The sequence below is a fragment of the Neopelma chrysocephalum genome, unplaced genomic scaffold (genome assembly GCF_003984885.1).
Source record: "Neopelma chrysocephalum unplaced genomic scaffold, ASM398488v2 Primary Assembly neopelma1_59, whole genome shotgun sequence".
Lineage (NCBI taxonomy): Eukaryota > Metazoa > Chordata > Aves > Passeriformes > Pipridae > Neopelma > Neopelma chrysocephalum.
Genome location: NW_020897714.1, coordinates 2,014,830 through 2,038,431, shown reverse-complemented (window position 1 = coordinate 2,038,431; position 23,602 = coordinate 2,014,830). Strand labels below are relative to the sequence as shown.

The following is a 23,602-nucleotide window of genomic DNA, read 5'->3' as shown; positions in this document are numbered from 1 at the left end:
TTCTTTATTCAAATGAAAGAGGTCCTTCTGATGGCAAGTGGCGTTATAATTATAGACTAGAAAAAAGCAAGATCAGCAGCTGCTGCTGCTGCTGCTGCTTGCGTTTGTTCCCTCTGTAACTGACAGGACAGAGTACTTGGCAAAAACAGACTTCCAGAAGTGGAAAGACATTTTAACCCCTGTTCTTGTCAGTCCACTTCTCCTGGGGCTCGGCAGCAGCAACCCCTTGCTTCAGGTTAAGGGAAGAGCAAGGTGACCATTGCAGATCTGAAGGGGACTTTGTTTGGGACGTCTGAGAAAGAGGAAGGGTCCAGGATTTACTTTCGGGCTTGGATTGCTGAATCAAGATAGCAGGTCAGTGGATATAGTGTGAGCTTAATATGTTTTTACAGTTAGCTTAACTCAAATCTCTCTCATTCACTTTCTCTCCTATGCCATGAACCAAGAAATAAAGTGATACAACGGCAAGGAGTAGGTCTGTGTAGAGGCACTATTTATTTATACATTGTGTAATGTGTCTTTCATGGTCAGTTAGGGAACGCTGATGGCTGTTATTTTTTACTGTGATTTCTCTCTGAATCCTAATGTATCCTGAAATTCTCAGCTAGACAAAAATCCCATTTACAGTTGGGCTCAATATTAATGGGGTGGGACACACTTATATTTTTAGGTGTTTATGGCTAAAGACTTCTGATCTTAGCAAAAGTGCAGGAGTAACATATAACTCACATTTCAACCTGTGGTTGAGAAAGGTTCAGAGAAGGAATAAACACTGAGCAAAAGGAAAAGCAACATCATAGATATGAGTCAAGGTGTCTACAGGCAGCAAATGGGCATAACTTGTACTATGTCCCCAAAACTAACAAATCCATACCAGCCTAGCCCTACATCTGCTAATGAAGTTAAGGGCAACACAATTAATAGGAACGTTTTTCCTAACACCTGTGTCTGTGTTATCTAATGTGCTCTGTCCTTCAGCCCTGGCCAAAACAGTGCTCAGAAAGGAATGTGCCAGGGGGCATCATTATGCTTTGCACTTCCGGTTCGTCTCAGTTTTAGCTTTTTAATTTCCTGTGGCCATAAGTAATATAATGTTGGAAGGACTCTCAGTCGACATGCTGCCCATGAACCAAGGGCTTAGGACTACCGTGCAAGGGCCGGGCTCAGCTCAAGGCTTTACACCAAAACTTCCCATTGCATGGGGAGGTCATACCCAAGTGGTTGTAGTTGTTTCCAGACAACAGAATTCTCCAGAATTCTATCTTTCATAGTTTTGTACAGTCCAAAGCATTCTATAGTCACCTTATCTGACCTAATGTATATTTTAGGACATTGAATTATATTGTCCTGAAGTCCTTATATGAACCTAATGATAAATGTTAAATAAAGTATTTGCTTAGCAGGAAACTAAAACGCAGTGCACTAAGGCAAAGCAGGGCAAGGAAACCAAGGCACCAAAGCCTGACACTGCTCTTACAGTTCCACTTTTATTTGCCCCATTTCAGAGGCAGAAAGAAAAAGCGGGGGCATCCAGTGCCTCCAAAGTTAATGAGAAGAGTTTCTATTCAGAGCCAATGGCATTGAGTTAAGTGCTAAGACAGATGGCTGGGGTCTGATTAAGTAAAATGTAGTTGCTTGAATCAAGCAGACAAATGGATAAAACTCCCATTTCCCAGCCCAGTGCAGGGAAGAATATTCTTAATCCTGAATCCTATTATCATTACAGCTCTGCATTTGTGGCCAAAACCCATCCACTAGGCCTTGCAAAACAGGATTTACTTCAGTAGAGGAGATGAACTCATTTTGTCCAGTTACTGGCAGTTCCAGTCACTGGGATGCCTGGGAGGAATTAATCCTTCCTGAACCCCATGTGCGGAAACTGAGAACTGTGTTTTTGACACTAATCACTGCCTTCCTGCAGAGCTGCAGATGCTGTGAGGGTGCTGCAAGCAATCTTGTTCCCTCCATGATGCACAACAGAAGAAGCCACATGAAAAGTTTAGCAGATGCCCAGATATCAGGGGAGACAAACAGAGCCCTCAGACCCAACCCTGTGTGTCTCAGCTCTGTGAATTCTTCTGTCCAACTATCTGCTCTCAGCTTAAAGACCCTAAACAACAGGGTGTCTATCCAGTCCTGTGTTCTGATATTTAGTTGCCCCCACAGGTAGCAATTTATGTTTTGCTTCATCCTGTATTTGTCTAACTTCATCATCTCATTGTGGCACTGTGTTACACTGAGGGTCTGGGTTCCTGCTGGGTTGTAAGCCCTCACATTATCAGACATCTTTTCAAAATCTAAGAAGTCCCTACATGCAGTCAGTCTCACTGGAGATTTCCATTATAAATTGCATATTAGTGGGGAGATAGAGACACACTCATTAATGATATGGCTTGAACACACATACTCTGCAGTATCAATCGCCATGGCCTAAAGCCTCCTACAGCGATCCAAGGAGACTCAGTGTATTTTTAAGGGTATTTTTTTACCCTATTCCTCCCCTATAGCCCAGCCACAGATTTCTTTCATTGTTTATAAAGCCCCATTTCTGATGGAGGACGGACATTTTTTCCATTTTCTTAAGCGTTGAATCCTGACCACAGAATTTTTAGCAGACAGGACTGTATTTCTGCATTCCAGTCAGCCAGTTTGGCTCCTGAGTTGAATTTCATGGCGTACAGCAATGACAACAAAAAATTTAAAGGTCTATGCTAAAGCTCAGGGAAAGCTTTTGGATGCTAAATAGTAAAACTCATGTGTCTTAAAAAAAAACAACAACAAAAAATAATCTCCAATCCCGGACTGGTGAACCTCAAGCAGCCATTCTGCAGAGGAAAAGAGACACCCTGTCAGTAGCACAAGGCTTATGGTGTCTTTTCCCTACTGATTCCCTTGGCAGCTAAAAGAAAAAGTGGTGCTTTTACTGCTGAATTTTAATGGCATGCTTTATGCTCTGCATCAGAGACAGAGCCAAGTTGCATAAAATACTACCAAGTCATCTATTAACTAGGGTTTCAGATTTTTTTCCCCAAGTATAAATGTCCTACAGTGGCATCAAGAAAATATAGAGAAGAATCATATTTGTGAAACACAGTAACTATCTGGAGGTGCTCGTGTTAGTTACTCCCTTTCTTGCATGCTGTATAAAACTTCTTTCACCCACATTTGGAGTTGGATTTTTTTGTAAGCACATCAAAATTTCTGTAGCATCTCCCTATACTGGGTAAGCAAGTAACAAACCCAGCACAAAGTATTTACCTGTGTACTTTCAGTAGTACTTTAATTATACTGTGTTGCATCCTGCCTACCTGAGCAACCCTATGGCCTGTTTTGCATGGCCATGCAATGCTGAAATATTGATGAGTAAGTCTGGTAAGTCAAGGTGAGAAATAACAGAGTTCTCCAGCTGATCTCAGCTGCTGTCATAACTGGTAATGAAAGAGGCAGTCTCCAAATCTCATTTGTGTTTTAGATTATTATAATTACCAAGCCAGCTAAAAATACTGGCTGGGGACGAAGGTGCATTTGTGTAATTTAGCTATACTTCTCTTAGCAAGAAACTGAGAAGTTTTGAAAAAAATTTCAAGCAAACTTACTTGCTATACTTCGCTCGCAGCAGACTGGAGCAAACCGAGAATAATCAGAGACTTCAGAGGTGTAACATGTCTCTGCTGCTGCCATCCAGGAAAGTGGCCACATTCAGTGTTAACTATTGAGTTTGGGTGGTCTTTGAGGTAAAGCCCAAATACAGCCTTGCATCAGTCAATCTGCAGGGACAGACTCAATAGGGCTTGTAACTACAAGATTTTTATTTCTCTCTCTCTTTCTATATGTATATGAATACACACACCATGTATTTATGTACACATACTTTTATATATTTATATGTGCATGTATGTCTATGTATCTATCTATACAAGGGTGCATTCAGGTTAGGATATGCTGTCTAAAATGTTCTTGGTTTCCTGCTTCTCTTCTACTGTTTCTAGGCACAGCCTGCCAAGACGATGACAGTCACTTATTCCAGCAAAGTAGCAAATGCCACTTTCTTTGGATTTCACAGATTACTCCTAAGGTGGAAAGGCAGCATCTACAAACTGCTGTACAGAGAATTTATTGTTTTTGCTACTCTTTACACAGCGATAAGTGTATTATACAGGTACACTCTTTCCAATTCCCATCTCATTAAATGTTATACTGAAGTTTCACACTTCCTAGTGTTAGGCTGATGAGTGATGGGGGGAGGTTACTACATAATTATTATTTTTTCCTTGGACTTTTTCTAACGTGCTTTCATTTCCATGTTTAGTTTTCTGTTCAAGATAAAGTATGGAGAGTGTAAATTCTATCATATTCAGCTGATTGTATTTTCAGCCCAGCATTGAGCAACTATCCTACTGAAGTTACACTAAATAAACACTCATAGCTAGCCTAGGTTATACAGCCTTTGTTGTTCTGATATTGAGCTGGAGGAGGTGAGTGTGCCTCCCCGCTTTAGATGATCAGTTATTCTCCTTGCAGAATTCTTCAGCTAATCAGTAGTAATTTCTTTAACAACCCCAAGAGGTAATAAGTTGAGAATCAGGTTATATAGCCAGGAAAAGCAAAGTTTTGCTTAAAGCTAGAAAGGCATGCAAACCTTATTTTTAGGCTTGCAGAGAGCCAAGGAAAACTGCATGGAAGCCAGATATGGTTATTATCTCTGTGTCATCCAGCACTTGGGAGGATCAGTTAGAAGAGTTGCTTCTTTCACCAAGGTGTGAATTAAACAGCTGTATGACAGATGGAATGCATCAATTAGTACAGTGAAACTTTTAATTGATGAAGTACACTACACAGAAGTATCAAAATCATGATTCAGCTCTTACCATGATCCGTAATTATACCTGTGTCTGCTTTTTATGTGAAGCAAGCAGAAAATGAGCTTCAGTTTGTCATTAATCAGCAATTTTCCAAAATGTTCAGTAATCTATACCTGTAAACTCAGAAAGAAAATTACAGTATTAATATGTAAGGAAACAACAGAGTCTCACATTCATTTAAATTAATCTAGTTTTACTGAAATGTCAGGCAATTGAAGACCATGGTAAATACACCATGGGAAGCTTTCTATATGTGCTCCAGCTTTTATTGCACAATTGTAAACAAATCCCACTGAATATTTTTTATGTGTTTCTTTTCTATGAAATCAAAGAATAACTGTAATAATACTCATCTATACAATTAAAAAAAAGTTTATATTTAAGCTTGTTTTATTTTGTATTTTGTACATATCTTTTCCCATGGGCAGCAGTTGACATGGTCCACTCAATTTGCTATAATTTGGTGAATATTTTCCTCACTGCAAAATAAATACAGTTGTTGTATTTTTAATCTTATGGAAAAGAAAAAATTCATAGGAGTAAGAGTAAAAAACTGCTGCAACAACATGACATTTTCAAGTAGGAGCAATTAGAGATTGGTAACCTTTTGGAATTCAAGCAGACCTGAGTATTTTCATTAAGTACCCCTCTGAAAAATGAGAGCAAACTCTACTTGCAGACTTACAGCTTACTATCATCTTTGGTCGGTATGAGACAGCAAACTGATTCTCCCCAGGTATGTTGATCCTAATTAGTAGTGCCAGTCAACTTAGTAATAAGAAAACTGCAAAGAGCAGGGAATAATACTATCTTCTCCTCCAGCTTTTTTAATACATGCCAAAAGTGTTCAGGACGTTACCTTTAAGAATTCGCCTGAAGACATTAGCAAAGGTTGCTCCCCATTGCACATACCTGATTATTTATACATATTTGCACTTTGTAGCTAGTGCCAGAATATTATGAAAGGACAAATGCATTTTATTTTTGCTGCAGATTTTTTCTTACAGGCAGCCAAAAACGGTTCTTTGAAAAATTATCAATTTACTGTGACAAATATGCTGAACAAATCCCGGTAACTTTTGTGCTTGGTAAGTACCGGTTACATGTGAAATTATTCTCCAACACTGTCTCTGTTCACACATTTTGTGAATGTCCACGCATGGAAGCATTTCAGAGCTGAGGGGCATGTGGGATGTTAGAGACTCACGATAAATCATCAGCTTCCAACAGGTCTCCTTAAATTCAAGTTGCTTTTGTCACATCAACACTTATGCTTATATTCTTAATATACCAACAAAAAAAGTTTGCATATATGTGTGTGTGTATATATATGTATATATATTGCCAAAAAATACTGATACATTATGCCTGATCTTTCAAGGCACTAAATCCACTTAAGTTTCACTACAGAAGAGGAAATTTGGAAGTTCATGAGTCTGAGATACTCAGCTGGAATGTGCCATTAAGTTGCAGTGTCTATTAAATAATTAGCACTGATTGCATTCTGGGCTTTGACTTGACTTACTGCATTTATTCTGGGAAATGTAGCGGCTTAGTGTTACGAATAATACTCTGCAAACTAAATCAAAGTAACCCAAGTAGAAATCCTGATAGGTACTGGACTTTTTTTTCTTCTAATCCCCAGGTTTCTATGTTACTTTGGTGGTGAATCGCTGGTGGAACCAGTTTGTGAACTTGCCATGGCCAGATCGTCTGATGTTCCTCATCTCTAGCTGTGTCCAGGGCAGAGATGAGTATGGGCGTCTCTTAAGGAGGACTCTCATGCGTTATGTGAATTTAACGTCTCTGCTGATCTTTCGCTCTGTGAGCACAGCCGTGTACAAAAGGTTCCCCACCATGGACCATGTGGTAGGAGCAGGTATCAGAGTCCTGCTCACAAAATTGCTTTCCTTTCCCTCAGAGGGGGGGGCTAAGGGAGAGAAGGAGCCAGACTCATTTTTTCTGTCCTCTGTGGCCCCATGTGTGCCCCATACTAACCCATGTCAAAGCAGTCATCTTTTTATTAGTGACTTAAATGACATGACCTTAAGCATGCATCTTTAATACTTCTAAAGTCTTCATTTAGCAACACTGTAGAAACCAAATGAGTCTAAGACTCTTATGTGAATCTTTTTTCAGACACAGTGGAGGCAATAGGCCTGCCCCAAATACTCAGGCATATGGAACAGGTATAATATTCTCTAAAGCATGAAAAATAACAAAGCTGCAATATAGTATGATGCAGTAGGAATGGTAACTTGTTATATGGCATTGCCTCAATGTCTAGGATACAACTTTTTCTTGTGTAAGCACTTCACAAGTACAGCTTTATCTCAATTTATTTTAAGTAGACTGCATTTTAAGTGTTGTAATTTACTTAAAAAAACCCTCAGCCCCAAGGGTTTTTTCTTTAAATTTAAAACCTTACCTTAGTTTCTCAGCAATAAATGTCCTAAGTATTAAGCATGTCTTCATTTTCTGTTTGTTTTGATAACACAGTGAGTGTGATGATGGTGAAGGGAGTTCAGTCATGTAACACTTTGCTTGTCTATGAAGGACTGACCACTGAATATTTAAAGGCAAGGTGTGACATTGTGCCTTCTGACTGGCATAGTCAGAGGTAGAACACCAGTGCAAAGATATGAGGATCTGTTCCAAATAGGAGAAGTCATATGTTTTTTACTGAATGTCTTTAATTTCTTAAATTTCTTCCTCTGTCAGAGATTAATAAGCAAAGTTGCAGCACATTAAAATATGCAGTGTACATATACATATGCACATTTCAAATACGTGTGAGAACCTTTGGATATTAAAAAAAAGTCCAGACAGGATGAACCAATCTTATTGGGAAAAAAATAATTTATTTTGGATTCATTGGATTTTGAAGTTCTTTTCCTTGTGCTGTGCAATAACAGTGTTTACCTGAGCCTGTGAGAGATCAAGGAAGCTTCTGTTGCTCTCCCCAGCAACTTGCTTCTACTACGCACTGGAAAATTACAGAATTTCCAGGCAGCTAATCCAGCTCTGCCTCCCTATTGCTAAAGACAATCTGTTCCAAAAGAGACAGAATGTCACAGTGTTGTACAAAAATTGTAGACTGGAAAACAAGTTTTGGTTGTTGAGTTTTTTTAACAGTGGAAAATATTTCACTATAAACTGTATATCTAAGTATTGATAGTGTAGTCTGCTCTGGATTTCAGTCCTCCTTCTGTACGTTTTAATGCATATTGTGATGCAGAATTTTTATTGATGCAATACTGAGCACTTCAGGGTATATTTTGCTCCTATTAACATCCAGTGATTTAGACAATACTCTGCAATCATCCCCTCCCATATCAGACTGCATGGGAGGGAGGCATTTAATATGAATGTGAGCAGCAGAATGTGATACAGCACAGTCATCATTGAAACAACTTGTGACGATTTTGCATTTTGCTGTCAAACTGCAAACTGCCACAGCATAACTATCGCTACATGTTTCTCTTTTCAGCAAATGAACAGCTTAAATTCATAGATTTTAAATCTGAGAACAGTATCATGATAATCTAGTCTGACTCATCCATAACACAAGACACAAAAACTTACTAACAGCATCCTTTATCATGTTGCAATTTCTGACTAAGCTGTAATATCTTCTAGGAATACAATCAGCCCAGATTTAAAATTCAGCTGGATATACTGGAGTCTACAGTGCATCCTAGGTGAACAGACATTCAGTGAATTTGCTGTTGAAGAGGGCAATTTTATTCTCAGTCTGAACTTGCCCAGTCATCTTCTATTCACTGGATTTTGTAACGGGTTTGGGTTCTTCTTTTTTTTTTAATTAGATGAAAACACCATTTTCCTCTCAATAGTGCATAAAGGCTTGAATAACACTCAGTAGCTTCACCATATATGGTCTCTCCCTATAGGATATAGACTTCAGTGTTGGACCTTCCTCCTGACTCATTTTTATACTCTTAACATTTTCTGTGGAACTGTAGGCAGTAGATGCAGGTAGATTCATGACATTGTGATGCTGAGTGTTGCAGCACGTATACCATAAGTGTCAAATGCCTAGCAGCAGTCCTGAGATAGCACTTCTGTTGGCTGCAAGGTGCAAGGGGGAAGCTGGATGCTCAAGATCACAAGTCTTAAAAAACAGAGAATAGAGTGAGCCACTGGTCAGAGAGCCACCAAAAAGAGCTGATAGGAAATGCTGAAGAAAAACATGAGGTGTGAGCTCAACAGCATGAATACCTAAGGATGGCTGAAGTCTGCAGTCTCAAATCCTCCACTGGAAGGAAGCATCTAGATTAACCCTTTCCCACATAACAGAGAAGCAGAAAGTGTAACTTTTATCTACTTGCTCATTGTTCCTTCTTCTGTAACCACCAATAATCAGAATATTTGATATAGGTACCCTGAACCAGTCTTATCTCAAACCACTCCGTTTTGTCAGGAAAACTGAATACTCTTCTAATCACTTGAGGAAGAGCATGAGTGATTTTTTTTTTTTCCAGCCAGGCTTGTGTTCTCATCAATAATTATCCCATAAGATCTCTTTGGTTGGCACTGTTCACATTAGTGCCCTTTGATTCTTTATTGATTGCACCCCATGTCAATCTTCTCATACTTCCACAAGGATTCAGTGCCCTGTCATTCCTTAGATCATCCTTTTCAAGATCTTGGCACAATATTTGACAAATATTTCTGGTTTTCTGGAGCTGCTCCAGTCTTCCAGTGCTTGTCAAATCCAGTGTTCTTTAGAGAGTTTCTCAGTTAATTCTTTAAATACTCCTAAAAACAAATAGTATGACCACATTTAGAAACCATGCAATTTTAATAACTGAGGTTTGATATCCTCCCCTGTATTTTATGGAATACGAAGTGTTTCTTTACCACTGCAGTAACAGCAAGTGGTTCAGAGCTGCATGTTGTCTGTATTGCCATCACCTTCACCAGTATTTTCTGCAATAGGAATACTAGGTCTAATGTCAAATTGAACTTTATTGTTAAAAGAACAAGACTTTGTCGAGCTTTCCTGAACAAAAGGTGCCCAGTTTCAGTGGAAAGCTGAACTGATCCTTGGAGCTTTGCCGTTCTTCGTGGCACCCCTCAGGCTGTGTCCTTCCAGATAATGACTTCCCAGAGCCTCCAAGTGACTTGCATCCAGTGTTTACTCCAGACTGTTATCCTGTCTGTCTGTTTCAGCCTGACAGAAGCATCCTTTCCTGTCCTGTAATGATCAGGCTGGCCAGATAGAAATGGAAGGCAGCCTGAACGACTGAATTTTAGGAGTCACGAGTCATGACTAGCAGGTCAATTTGTCTGGTTGCCTGATTATTTCTGTACAGTTGATTATGAGAACTGGCTACAAACTGCCCAGAGACCTTTTAAAAGCTTTATCTTATTCTGCTCTCAAATTCCAGGATACTGCAGGAGTACTGTCTTGCTGCTGAACATTTCCTCTACCACAGAATATTCTGTCCTGTCCTTGCCTTCCTTCTCAGTAGTTGCAGTATTTCAAATCTCCTGTGTTAACGTGTTGCAACTGCACAACAGTGACATCTTCTTCAACAACAGAATATTTAAGAAGGTCACCGTGTTTAGCAAATCTTCTTTATCCTTATTCACATTTTTATATGACACAACTAAGTTTCTGTATATTTATTTTTTTGCTGCCTCATCTATCTTTAGCAATGTTAGCAACCACAGACATAGTTACTAGCTGGAGTCTACTCTCAATTCCCTTATTGAATTTTCAGCATTCAAACTTGTAATTGATTGGCTGAGCCACTTATTTTGGGGCTGTCATGTTACTAACTTTGTCCTGTTTCAGAGCTAATGTCAACACAGCAAAAGAAGCTTTATACCACCCTGTTAGATGACACACACCTGAGCAAAAATTAAGATCCTCTGAACCTGAAGATTGCTCCAATCCCAGAAAATCCAGGATTTGGACAAAGGAAAATGGGAATTTTCTGAAGATGCTTTTATCCAAGGCTGGGTGGAAGGAGGACAGCAGAGCAGAACTTTCTGCTCCAATGGGATAGAGGTGTTGTTTCAAAGCCCAGCTGCTCCCTTGCCAAGTCCCAGGCAGCAATTGGCTCTGATGCAGGTTTTGTCACACACAGCCCTGGCTCCCCTGATATCTGACCATGGACTTGCTTGCAGCAGGGAGAAGAAGGATTTCACAAGGCAGGGGAACTCTTCAGGAAACATAATACCTTCCCAGCACCCGAGAAAGGCAAATTGCCAGGCAGAGAGCAGTTTCAGCCTGCAGCCCCACAGCATGTCACCTGGCCCAGTGTCCCATTAGCAGCGGGACTTCTGTTCACGATTCCCCCTCCGTCTCTTTGCACGCCTTCATAAGCCCAAAGAAAACATGAAACAATCTGGCAGGGAAGTATTTCGCTGGCAGAAGGTACACTCTCTGTTGAGCTCTGTTTCGTGAATGCACTTGTATCCTCTGTTGCTTGCTCACTGCTTTGCAAATTTACCAAAAAATTATCAGAATCAGAAGGTCATGTAACTGCCCTTACAACATATGTTGAGATGCTGCTGAAAGCTGTCATTGCTGAAAAGTGATAGTTTCTTGGCTGATATATCCTGTTCCTTATTTTTCTGAAAGCAGAATATGAAACTAGAGAGTAATTTGTACAATTCTTAGCATTATATGTATCTACAATATGTCAGCAGTCAGATATGAGAACACAGTAATAGTAAATTATTGCCTATATTGGTAATGAAGAATTTTGCATGGGTAGTTAATGCAAAAATAAGTTGTTTCAAGCAAGATCTATCTTGGCAAAAAAAAAGCTAAAAAAAAAGTAGTAGGCTACTAGTTAGAATTATAAATTGTGTTTAGAAGAGTTCTATGCAAATATCACATGAACAGATTCAAACATATTCAAAATTTATAGTATCAGTAGCACTGAAAGCACAGAATAAATTGACTTTTTTTTGGTAAACAGGTTTTATGACAAGATACGAAAGAAAACTTTTTGATGAACTTAAGTCTCCCCACCTGAAATACTGGGTACCATTTGTCTGGTTTGGAAATTTGGCATCAAAGGCACGAAAAGAGGGAAGAATTCGAGACAGTGTAGATCTGCAGACACTGATGAATGTAAGTAGAAAAAGTAAATCTACAGAAAACTAATCTGAAACTACTATGTGGTAGCTTTTCACTTACATAATTGATTTTATTTAATGTGCACAGATCTCCTGTGTCATCTAAATTATCTTACTCAGGATTTATCCCACTTTTCATTGTGTACCAATGTACACTCAAACACACACAGCAGCAGTCCGCTGGGATTCTTTTTGTATGACTAAGAAGGTATTAAAAGCAGCAATAAATTGATGAGTAAAATATTATTGTAACATCACTGTAAGTTCATACTTGTTTTGTTGCTGAGAATATGAGAAATGAGAATAATGTAGCATTTTGAAGATTTTAATATCAGTTACAGGGATGATAATCTCCCTGAATATTTCATTAAGTGGTAAAACATCCTTTTTATGATATAATATATTCTCTTTCATGTATCACTAGGCTGGGGATAAGATAGAAACAGAAGATAGTTTGTGAATAAATACATAATATACTAAGCATTCCAACTCCATAAACCAAGTGAATATTCAAAAGGGGTGCTGGATATAGTTATGGTATCAATTTATATATACCTTACTTCCATATCTCCCTGTCCTTTTTATATGTGCAAAAATGAACAGTCACAAAATATTTATAATTCATAATGGTACCCCATGCAATTTTATTTTGTTGGAGTTTGTTGGGTTTTGTTTGTTTGTTTGTTTCCCTTTAGGAGATGAATAAATACCGGTCTTGGTGTAGTCTTTTGTTTGGTTATGACTGGGTTGGAATTCCACTGGTCTATACCCAGGTACTGAGCTATTTTCCTTTAGTAAATTCGAAACACGATTTCCAAAAAGGGGAGGTTGGTACAAAACGTTTATAGTCTCAACCAGAGTCTCTGAGCTATGGAGCACTGGTTCACTCCCACAGGACCCTGGAGGCCTTGCTAACTATTTAAGTCATATTTAATGCAGAGATGTTTTGAAGATCTTGCATAGTTTGGAAGAGGGGAGGGAAGCACTGAAATGTTTTTATGTTTCCTGGGTGTTCTTCCTGGCCATAATTATACCTGTGGCCTTTCTATTTGCAATACCTTCCTACAGATTCATAAATTACATGGCAAAAGGCAGTCACAGGCCTTTGAGTATGTGTTGCTTTGTGCGTAAGATTATATTATTCCATTATTTCAATGAAGTTTTGTTCTTTGCAGGTTGTTACTCTCGCAGTCTATACTTTTTTCTTTGCCTGCCTGATAGGGCGCCAATTTTTGGATACTGACCAAGGGTATCAGGGCCATGACTTAGATATTTACATTCCAATCTTCACACTGTTACAGTTCTTCTTCTACGCAGGATGGCTCAAGGTAAACTAGCTTTCTGGAAAGGTGATGGGGGAACCCTCTCTATGGGGCTGGTCAAAGTGTCAGATCTGTGACACACTGTAAAATCACCAGAGATTACTGGAGTTACACCAAAGCTGAATTCAGCCCCAAGTGTTCTGTGGTCATATAGAAACATCACGCAATACATTTTTAATTCCACCTGATTGTACGGTAAGAAATGGTCATGAACCTGAAAGAGCCCATTTGAGTAGCACCAATGCAGCCACAACATCGCAAGGGAATATTACTCCAGAAAAATCGGGTCTCAGGGCCTGGCCTATGAAACGATAGATGACAAATAAGAAAAAATCCTTTCTCCCACTCCACTGTTCAGTGGGGAAATACTGCTCCAGACCTGGCATTGGCTGAAAGGGACTGAATCATAATTTCTTCTTATAATCAAAGCCAGCCTCTAGTATCAGCTGTTAACCTCATCAGATGTAGGCAATTAAAGGTCTCCAGTTCCAGGGGGCTATGAAAGAGTGACAGCCAATATTGGCTACAACTCCACTACATAAAAACATTCATTAAAAACAGTTATAGAAGGAATTGGATGCTGCCCATCAGCCCATTGATGACTGCTAGGTTAACATATCACCATCAGTCTGATAGTTGAGTAATTAAGCCAGGTATCTCAAGGTGATTCTCTCCTCTGCAGTAGACTAACTGGAAAAAAGTTTCAAATAAAAATCAAATTGGTACATAAGGGTCTGTGCACATTAATATTTCCTTTTGTGTTTATTTATCATGGCTGGAAACTTAGAAGAAACTTCTGACTTTTCTGTTAGAATATACATTGCACAAAATTTGCCAGTTTTAGAGACCCTTCCCCCAGCCAGCTCCAAAGGGTAAGCAGGGAAGACAGCATACCGATCTGGCAGGTTGTGAGGGAGGCTGCAGGGCAAGCTACTCTAGTCCTGTGTCATAGGAAATCAGGGGGAAAAAGGGGTTTGCTGCATAGGAACCATCCCAGATGGGAGCAGGAGAGAGAGGAAGGGAGGCTGGTGCACTGAGGGTAGCAATTTCTCCTGGAGAAAAGTGAGGCTTTATCTCTAGGCAATGTCTTCCAGGGTTTTACTAGTGGGTTACAAAACTAAGCTGTTCCTCTTGACTGCCCTTCTGGTGCTCTTGAGGGGCAATGGTTTCCCCTTCACCAGCACCGAAGGATGTTAGTAGCATCTCTTCCAGTTAGGCTCAGGGCTTGCAGCCAACTCCTGGCTACAGCAGGTATGAGATGCCATCGTAACTGAAAAATCTTCTGCATAAGGAAATGAAAGGGATTAGAAGTTTTAAAAAGCTAATTTGATATCAGCAGTGTTCCCTCAGACTGGAGGTTCATCCAAACCTTCAGTGCCCCGAGTCAGGATATTTCTGTCTCGAAGGTTACAGTCGGTTTCCTGCTGAGTGTGTTGGCCTTTGGCTGCCAGGCAGCAAAAAGGGCCCTGAGATATTGACTTCCAGTAATTTGGCAATTCCTCAGAAATAATGGCTAAACTGAGCTCATTCCTTGGCCTCAAGCCTGGCCTGTTATACCTACAATACAGGGCCAAAGTTTCCCATCAGGTGAGACACTTCTAAATCCCCATTTTCATTACAAGGATAGATGGACTGTCCAAATACAGAGTTTAGTTGACCAGCACTACATTCCTTTCTGGAGAACAAAGCCATGTCTCACATTCCAGGATCAGGTCAGCCAAGCAAAAGGCCACCACTGCTGTTCCTTCTGTCCCACTTTTTTAAGCTCATGTGATAGGTTTTTTGGGTGGTGATCTCTGCTTCACACAAAGCTGATCCAGAGCCACAGCACAGACTGTGTTCTGGTTCCTTCCTATTGCAGCACTTTCATAGTTATACCCAGAACTCAATAACATAGGCCTGGTCAACGAGTATGAGCACAGGTGCCCCTGTCTTCCTTCATTCCTCCTTACATGTGTTTTCATAGGGTTAGTGTACTCAGTAGGTCCTTTGTTATCTGCCAGCGCTGGCCTGGGAAGTGGTGGCCTGGAAGAGTCAGCTTACCCATAGGCACAACCTAGAGACACATAGGAAAAATACCAAGGGAGCAACTACCTTACTGTTATAAATTATTTAGATCATAGCTGTTCATAGTGAGGTTAATGAGCATGACTGTTTAATCATGCAGCTTCTTTACCCATATGCACATTAAATCAACGATTGATTGCTGCTTCTGTGCATGGCCCTGGTGACCACTAGGAAGGCTTGGAAGGGTCATCAAGAATGTGATTGGCTTCAAAAGCAGGGCTTAGAAAGATAAACAGAAGGAGAAAAGCATGGAAGGGAGAAGATATTTAACCTCAGTGTACCAAGGAAGTAAGAAATAGAGAAGCAGACTGCACTTCCTAAAACCTTTTTTTTTAATTTTCCTATTTCATCCTTTTTTTTCTCCCTCAGCAGCTATGTGCTTTCTCCCCACAATGTACTTTGGTGATCATGGGTATGAAGGGGCAGTCTCTGGTTGTTTTTCTACTGGATGAGGGCAGCCAGAGAGGGTTCCCTTCCCAGACTCATTCCCAGAATAAGGTGCCTCATCACCAAGGTGCCTGAGCTCACTGTTTGCTTATCTCCTCCACAGGATGGGCTTCTGCCCTGCAGTTTCAATCACTTCAGGTAGAGAAACCCAAGCCAGAAGGCTAAATTAAAGAACAGACTCTGATTCTGTCTCTTGGATTTGGCTAGGATGATACATGGAGTCTGCTTGAGTCAAGGTTTTTGTGGGCTGCTTTTCCTGAAAAGCTGTTGGAAGGGTGCCATTAGGATTAACCCTGATAAAGAAGCAGGGTCTGAGGGCTGAGCTGGAGAGCCAAGCTCTACTCCATCCAGCAAACTCCAGCTGCAAGGCTTGGGAATACTGACCCAATGGGCTGGTAGACTATCATAGATAACAATGCAGTAAGCAGAGCCCCTAGCTGCTAAACCATTTATTTAAATGAGCCAAAGACAACAGTAAGGAAAGGTAATGACTATCTTATGTGACAATTACCCTGGGCCAGACATGTGTCAATTCCCAGTAGGCCAGCACCAACAATCATGACTGACAGCACCAGCAAGGCAGAGAGTTGTGAATCTATAGGGAAAGCAAGCTCTTCCTTTGCTAGGCTGGCAAAACCATCAAACAGGAAATCGAGCTATGAATGCAAGTGACAGGCAGGGAGAGAGAGAAAAATCCAGTCTTACTTTCTCTGCAGCAGTAGTCCTGACATGGCATTCCAACCTCTCTTCACTGTCTCATTTTCTTTTCAGGTAGCTGAACAGCTTATTAATCCATTTGGAGAAGATGATGATGATTTTGAAACTAATTGGTGCATCGATAGAAATTTACAGGTTGCTGTTGTTATTTCTACTTTCCACTTTACTGCATGATAGGTTATCATTACATTTAATCCTGTTTCTTAAATTGAGGTACAAATTAGGGCACCAAATGTCAGCAAAACAAATTCTTTCCCTGAAGGTTGTGATCCCCAGAGTTTCTTTTGGCAACATAATTTATCTTGATTTTGGCATTTGGTGTTTATGATGTCTGACGAAACATGTAAACAGCTGACCTCAAACTATAAGATCACTTTATGCCTGGAAAAACGTGTAATGTAGGTCAATCCTGCAAAATCCAAAAGCCATTCCCACATAGATAAGAACACGTTTTGCTAATCTGAAAGTCTTGAGATTAAAATATTGCATGTGAACCTTCCTTTAAAAAAAAGGCAGTGAAAATGCTAAAAAGACCAAGTAGGGCCCTGAACTAATAAGCAGGGCCAATACCATTCATCTTCTGATGCTGCCACCCACAGCAGCATCTGTGGTTGCTACAGGAGCCGGTGTCTTTATTGGCAGGAGCTATGTGATGACCAGAGTACACATTTATTGCAGATATCCCCAATTCCCAAACAGCCCCTGTCTGTTGTGCCATGAAGGAGCTCAGAGACACGAGAAGGCACCTGCTGCTCCCCTTGCATAGAGCCAAGCGCAGGGCTGGGTGAGCTGCTGTGGGACTCCACTTAGGCTGGGGACCACTGAGACAGCAAAGCAGAGCCCAGGAGTTAGAGGGAGCAAGGGCAGGCCAAGCAAACCACCATATTAACCAAAGTAAGCAATGCAGGTGTGCACAGGAGTGGGAAAGGACTTCACACTACCAAAGATGCTCTCTGGCTTAGCACTACTTCAGGGTACTCATGCTACAGTGCCTTACAGCCTCTTGTATAAAATATAGGCCCTAGAACAGGATGGTCACATACTTGGTTCTGAATGTCTTAAAATGGGGATGAAGCTTATTAGAAAGATTCTTGACCTCCAGACATTTAAAGGAACACAGCTAATACTTTACACAAACTTTTCATAGCACATGGAGGATCACATTTAACTACATCATGCGTGTGGAAAGGACTGCAATCTGACATAAATATCTCTGCAGTACAGAAGACTCAAGTTACAATAGAATTTACACTTTTGTGAATATAGGTGGATATAGGGGGTTTATTTTATAATACTGAATCTCTTCCTAATGCCCAGGCCATCACACACAGCTTATATTATAGGGTTTCTGAAAGAAATGTTGGCCCAGGGAATATAAAGCAGATTATTTCATATCCTGTACTATGCTGAAAGTGACATGATTTATACCAAAAAAAAAATCTAAGGTCTCACTTCTGGCGGTGGATGAGATGCACATGAACTTGCCAAGGATGGAGAAAGATATTTACTGGAATGATTCCTCTGCTCGGCCTCCCTACACAAAAGCAGCTGCTGATTACTGTATTCCTTCATTTCTTGGATCGACTATTGAAATGGGGTGAGTGATACTAAGGTCCTTAATGCCGTCAGAAAGATCACCACCTCTACAGCCCACGCTGATTGACGGATAGTCAGCGCAGGCTGTGACAGTACTGCAAGCAGGGGAGATGGAAATGGAAAGTGATATTAGGAGGGAGTGGACAGGCTGGTGTTGGTGGGATGATGTCTCCAGTGGTCCATGTGTACATACAAATCGTGCACACAGAGCTAAATTGTATAATTAGTAAATAGAGCGTGTTTGCAGGGAGAGTTTATTGACAGTCTCTGAGCACTGGATGGCACCTGAAGACAGTGACTGACTTTTCTTAAAAATACTTTCTTTACTACAGCTGCTTCATACACCCCCAATTAGCAAAATAGCTATTCCTTTGCTTATTTAGTTAGCAAATGACAGCTAAAATCAGTCCAGATTTTTGTGAAGACCAACAAAAAATCATCTTAAATGTTGTATGACTTTTCATTGACTTGCATCTGGACACGCAAGTTGGAGTGGTCAGATTTTGTGAAGGGATGAAGAGGATTTATTTGCAGAGATCAACATAAGAAACATATAGCGGATATAGGATTGCTCCCTGTTGTTGGGATCTATTTGAGCAATCAATGACAGGCCAGTTGGTTTAGAAGCTGTTACTTTTAAAGACTTGTGACACACTGTAATATAGACAGGTCAGTAAGTGTAAATCCTATCATGACTGAACAAATACCTGGCAAGTAGATGTTCTTATCTGCAAATCTTTTCTAAAACTTTACAGTAGCCATTTTGTTAACTTTAAAAATTATCTCAAGATGTTTACAATTTTCCCATCATTTCCCGCCTTTATCAAAATAAAAGGTGCTTAATTTTTTTGTTTCATTTGACCTCAAAATTGCTGGTTTCTCATTTTTATTCCTCTTATTTTTTCATTTTGCATGCATTCTACTACAAAGGACAATGAGTTTATATGAGTTCTTCTTATTGCAATCAGCCTCTTCAGAATTATTTACTTCTGGAAAAACTATAAAATGCCAAAGAGAAAAGTAAAGAACAACATTAAAAAAGTAAAGAAGAAAACCTCATAGAATATAATTTATTTTACTGCAGTTGCTAGGGGGAAAAGGTGGCAAAGAAGAAACATTATTAAGTCTGCAAATAATCTTTTTAATAAGAAGGACTTCTCACAAAATATGAAGGAAGGAGTGAATAAAAAGTAGATCCCTGTTAGCCCTGTGAAATGCAAACAGCTCTGATGTGTTCACTTTTCATTATTTTCTCATCTGAACTGTTTCTCTGTTTATATCTCTAAAAATAATGAGTAGTTCTTATGCAGACTTCAGAAACAAGTTCTAAAGATTCATCCAAGTCCAAAGCAAATATACAAAACTTGAGCCCAAATCCAAAGCCTTCTTCATTCACCTCAAGTAGACATCTGGAACAGGTTGCCCAAAGAGGTGGTAGATGTCCCATTCCTGGAAACATTCAAGGTTAGGTTGAATGGGGCACTGAGCAAGCTGATCTAGTTGAAGCTGTCCCTGTCCATTGCAGGGAGGTTGGATTAGATGGCCTCTAAAAGTCCCTTCCAACACAAACTATGATTTTCACAAATGCTGGATGAAATTCCTCTGTCCCTCCAGGGTAGTGTTGCCTCCCTGTGCTCCTTACCTTAGATTAGGCCCAAGCCCCTTTGCCATTCTTGCCCTTAGGACTGATAACTAGGCCAGTTTGGCTTGTCTTCTGGGGTGCACTGAGTCAGTAATGTGTACTGAATTGACTGGCAGGTGCAGCAACAGTTGTTCTCATGAACCACCAAGGCTGAGCAGGAGAAGAGCACTAGGTACAGGTGAGACTTTCAGGCACACTATCATGCCCCAGAAGTGAGATTTGGCCATCTGAGTAATTCCAACATTTTTTGAAATTGTTGCACTCTGCTTCCAGCAGTAGCTTTTTCATTGTGTTTGTTTTTGACCAAAGGATTCTCCTGAAAATAACTACAGCATCAAGCAGGACTTCTTTCTTCCCTTTCCCTCACTCTAAGCACAAGTGTAACCATGTGGAGTTGCCTCAAAGGGCTGCAGCCCAAATATGAAATGGTGCCAGATGCTTGGCTGAATGCCCTCCCAGCCTGGTCCTCAGGAGAAGAGGCACCTGGATGTTGAGAGCTCTCTGTGTGATCTGGCTGGTTCAAAGGCACAGGCACTATTTCCTGGCACTCTCATCCTTTCTTACAGACACACTAGGGCCTTGGTTCCTATGTCTTCCTGCTGAGACAGCAGGATATATGTGCATAAAGACCTAATACTTCCTATACATAAGTGACACCTACTACCTGGCTTTATTTGGCAGGCTGGCTGATACCGAATTCCTCTATGGGGAAGAGTGGCCCTGGGAAGAGGAGAAACACCGAAGACAGTATTCAGTGTTGAGAAGAGTCAAGAGATTTCTCAGTGTCCATGAGGGTCCTTCATACCCCACTCACCGGCGCTACAGTCGGCAGACAAGTGAGAATTCGGTGTTTTTCCCAGCAGATGAAAAGGGGCACATCAGACGGCTGCAGGAAATGCACACAAGAGGGAGGCACTCTGCCTCGAGCTTCAAGAAGAAACATGAAGGAGTTGACAGAAGTAACAGACTTCATAGTAGCCGAGATCTAGGACCCATAACTGAAACCTCAAGGAATGAGGCACAGTTCGGTGACAGTGACACCTCATCTGAGACAAACAAGCCAGTTCCTGAGGTCATCATCTCTGAAGCCGAGGAAAATGCACTTGGCATGCTGGACAAACCAGATCTGCCAGCAGAGCGCTCTGCAAGCATGCCAGAAGAGAAACTCCAAAGGATCCTAGCCGAGGCAAATGTGACTCTTCTGAACCAACCTTTTTTCCCCCTGGAAATGACTCCATACATCTCAAGCTCGGAGGCACATCAGTCACTTCCTAGTGTGATAGGAGAGGCCAGACATGAGCCCCATGGTAGTAACATTGCTGGTCTTATAACAGATCATGAGAGAAACCTTCAGCGATGGAGTTTACCAAGCTTCCATAGTCCTAGTACAACACCTAGTACAGCTGACAGTGCACCACCTTTAGCAGACTCCAGGACAACTTCACAACAAAAGACCTTCAGTGATGGAAACAATGTTACTTCTGCTGCTGCACCGGAGATGTTTGAGATGCAGCACTTATGGGAAAACATGGACAGTAAAGAAACAGCCATAGTAGAATTTTCTAATGAAGAAAGTGAAAGAAAACTTTGACCATGCTTCCTCTGGGTTTGACTGAACTTCTTGTCTTCTCTTGAACGTAGTTCTCATACAGATTTGCAAGGGCAGACTTGATGTTCAGACAAGTCCTGAGCAAGATCCAAGAGAGGATTTGGGACCTAAATAAGAGGCATTGTGGTGACATACTTTAAGCCACTTGGTCGTTAGCTTGCAACCCATGACCTTGTGGGGAAAACAAGGAGAACTGGGAGCCTCAGGGGTGGATGCAAAGCATCAGTGCACAGGACAGCAAGCTGCGTAGGCTCAACTAGAGGAAACACTAAGGTTATCAGAAGAGCGGAGATGGTTCTGTCCACTTTGGATCCACACTGAACACTGCTGCCTTTGTCCACTCCATCAGGTTAAAGTCCATGACATCCTTGTAAGACCCATGAAGACTTTTGTTTTCTATTCGAGTGCCTCAAAGGCGAGGTGTGGGCTCAATTCCCTCCTCAGCTTGGAGAGATTCAGCCCACCATCTCTTACTGCCTGGAGGAACAGGCTCCTCATTTGTGTAAGACAATAGCCTGCCCCGCTCTTGCTGAAGCTATGCCACTGGAAAAATAAAAGGATTAAATGTTTAAGTTCATTAAGAAAAAAGGAAGAGGCAAAACAGAGCATGGGGAGTCTCAGTCTTGGTCTTTGCTCTCTGGAGCACCTATGTGGCATACCCAGTGGCTGATTATTGTAAAATGAGGCTCCCAGGTAGCCTCTCTCATGATGACAGGGCTGGGGCACTCTCTCAAGAGGTGGTGGAGCTGCAGGGGCAACTGAGCTTAGAGCTCCAGTCTTGTGGAGATCTTCAGCTGGAAGTGCACAGGCTACAGTCATTCCAGGCAGACAACAAAATGGCCCAGGACCACTAGCAAAATTGCTTTCTACTTCCTTCCCCTGCCCCCTTCCCATGCTTCCAGACACACCACACATATTCTCCGTTAATCCAAATCTGCACCAGCATTAGGTGTCTCCTACTGCTCCAGGGGTGGCCAAGCCACCTCCCTAAACCTCCTGGTAGGGACCTGGCCTTTCAGCTGTCACTCCTACAAGATGCCTCAAAGCAGGCTAGGAAAGCAGCAGCAGCCCCTTGCTTTTAGCTCTTTATCCACACTTACAAAAACACAGTCCAGAGCATGTCACCAGCATTCTCCCATGAGTAAGTATCCAAGTAGATGGTCTCCATGGAAAAGGGGGATGGAAAGAACAGAGACAAGGGGGGACACAGAAAATTATGGGTTTGCAACAGCCAGCAAAAGCAGTATGGACTGTATGGACAGCAAGTCCACCCAGCTCTCTTGCCCAGACGGTTGCACTTCAGACAATAAACCAGGATCTCTGCCAGGGTAACTGTAGCCCCAGTGGCTTTGGGGAGTCCTTAGGACTCCCTGAAGCTGGGAAGGAGCTCCTGCCTCTCTGGACCACAACTTAGGTGAGGAGCCCTTCCAGCAGGCTATCACATACAGCAGGACTCTGCTATCTCATCTAGGTAGTCTTTGAACAAAAATCAACTACCCTCCTGTAGCAAGCCAGTGTTCCGTTCTCAACCTCCCACTTCTACTTCTTCCAGCTTTATTTCAGTCTGGGAATGGGATCCTGCTAGTGTACATTAGCCAGAGTATGAGCAGAGCCACCCTTTCAAATCCTTCAAAGACACTTGAAAAAGCACATGTATCCTGATCAGTTTAGGAAGCAGAGGACACTTGGCCCAAGGAAGAGCTGTTTAAACTCATATTATGTGAATTCTAGGTATGCAGAAAAGCCAAGCATAGATTTCCCAGGCATCTTCAGAGGCACTTCTTCACACCATGAGATGAGGTGACACTGGTGTCTGACAGCAGCTTAGTGCAGTTTAATCACACTTTGGAGTGAGGTGTTCTGGTGCAACCTCACCCTTGCCACTACACAACAAGTCCTCAGGCAAATCAGGTTTGACCAACAAAATGAGAAACTCTGTGAAGTGAAATTATGTTGAAATAAACAGCATCTTAGCCATTTTCTGAGCGGCCCTTCCTAGGCAATACTCAGCTCTGGAAGCATTGCCCCTTTCCTCCTGATTCCCTGTTTCTTCTTGTAGCTGAAGTCACACTTTTCTATTCAATATTTTCTCAGTTTAATTACATCTGCAACTGTCAAAGAACTTCATTTACCAATGAGGTTAACTTCAACAAATGGTAAATTTGAAGTATAAACAATACATTTTAAGGATACCCAGACAGCTCCAGCAGCACAGCTAGAAACA

The 23,602-nt window shown here is 41.2% G+C and overlaps 1 protein-coding gene across 5 annotated transcripts; it reads left to right on the top strand.

Annotated features, from left to right (window-relative positions):
* Positions 1-201: 201 nt before the first annotated feature.
* BEST3 (bestrophin 3) lies at positions 202-22,409 on the top strand. Of its 5 annotated transcripts, XM_027679686.1 has the most exons (10): positions 202-354; positions 3,990-4,159; positions 5,856-5,950; positions 6,508-6,741; positions 11,819-11,973; positions 12,674-12,751; positions 13,154-13,306; positions 16,586-16,666; positions 17,977-18,128; positions 20,451-22,408. In XM_027679686.1, exons 2-10 carry the CDS (start codon positions 4,008-4,010, stop codon positions 21,358-21,360), a joined length of 2,010 nt encoding a protein of 669 aa, XP_027535487.1. In that variant the 5' UTR covers positions 202-354; positions 3,990-4,007; the 3' UTR covers positions 21,361-22,408. The 5 variants fall into 5 exon arrangements, with proteins under 5 accessions (XP_027535487.1, XP_027535488.1, XP_027535490.1 ...); XM_027679687.1 differs by lacking the exon at positions 13,154-13,306 and having other exon boundaries at positions 20,451-22,409; XM_027679689.1 differs by lacking the exon at positions 3,990-4,159 and having other exon boundaries at positions 5,870-5,950.
* The last annotated feature ends 1,193 nt before the right edge of the window (positions 22,410-23,602 follow it).

Bases quoted from the DNA above. Each gene is read 5' to 3' on its own strand.
- BEST3 (XM_027679686.1), top strand. From the start codon at position 4,008: ATGACAGTCACTTATTCCAGCAAAGTAGCAAATGCCACTTTCTTTGGA. The intron at 5,951-6,507 runs GTAAGTACCGGT...TCTAATCCCCAG, and splicing joins CCCGGTAACTTTTGTGCTTG to GTTTCTATGTTACTTTGGTG. The intron at 18,129-20,450 runs GTGAGTGATACT...TTTATTTGGCAG, and splicing joins GGATCGACTATTGAAATGGG to GCTGGCTGATACCGAATTCC.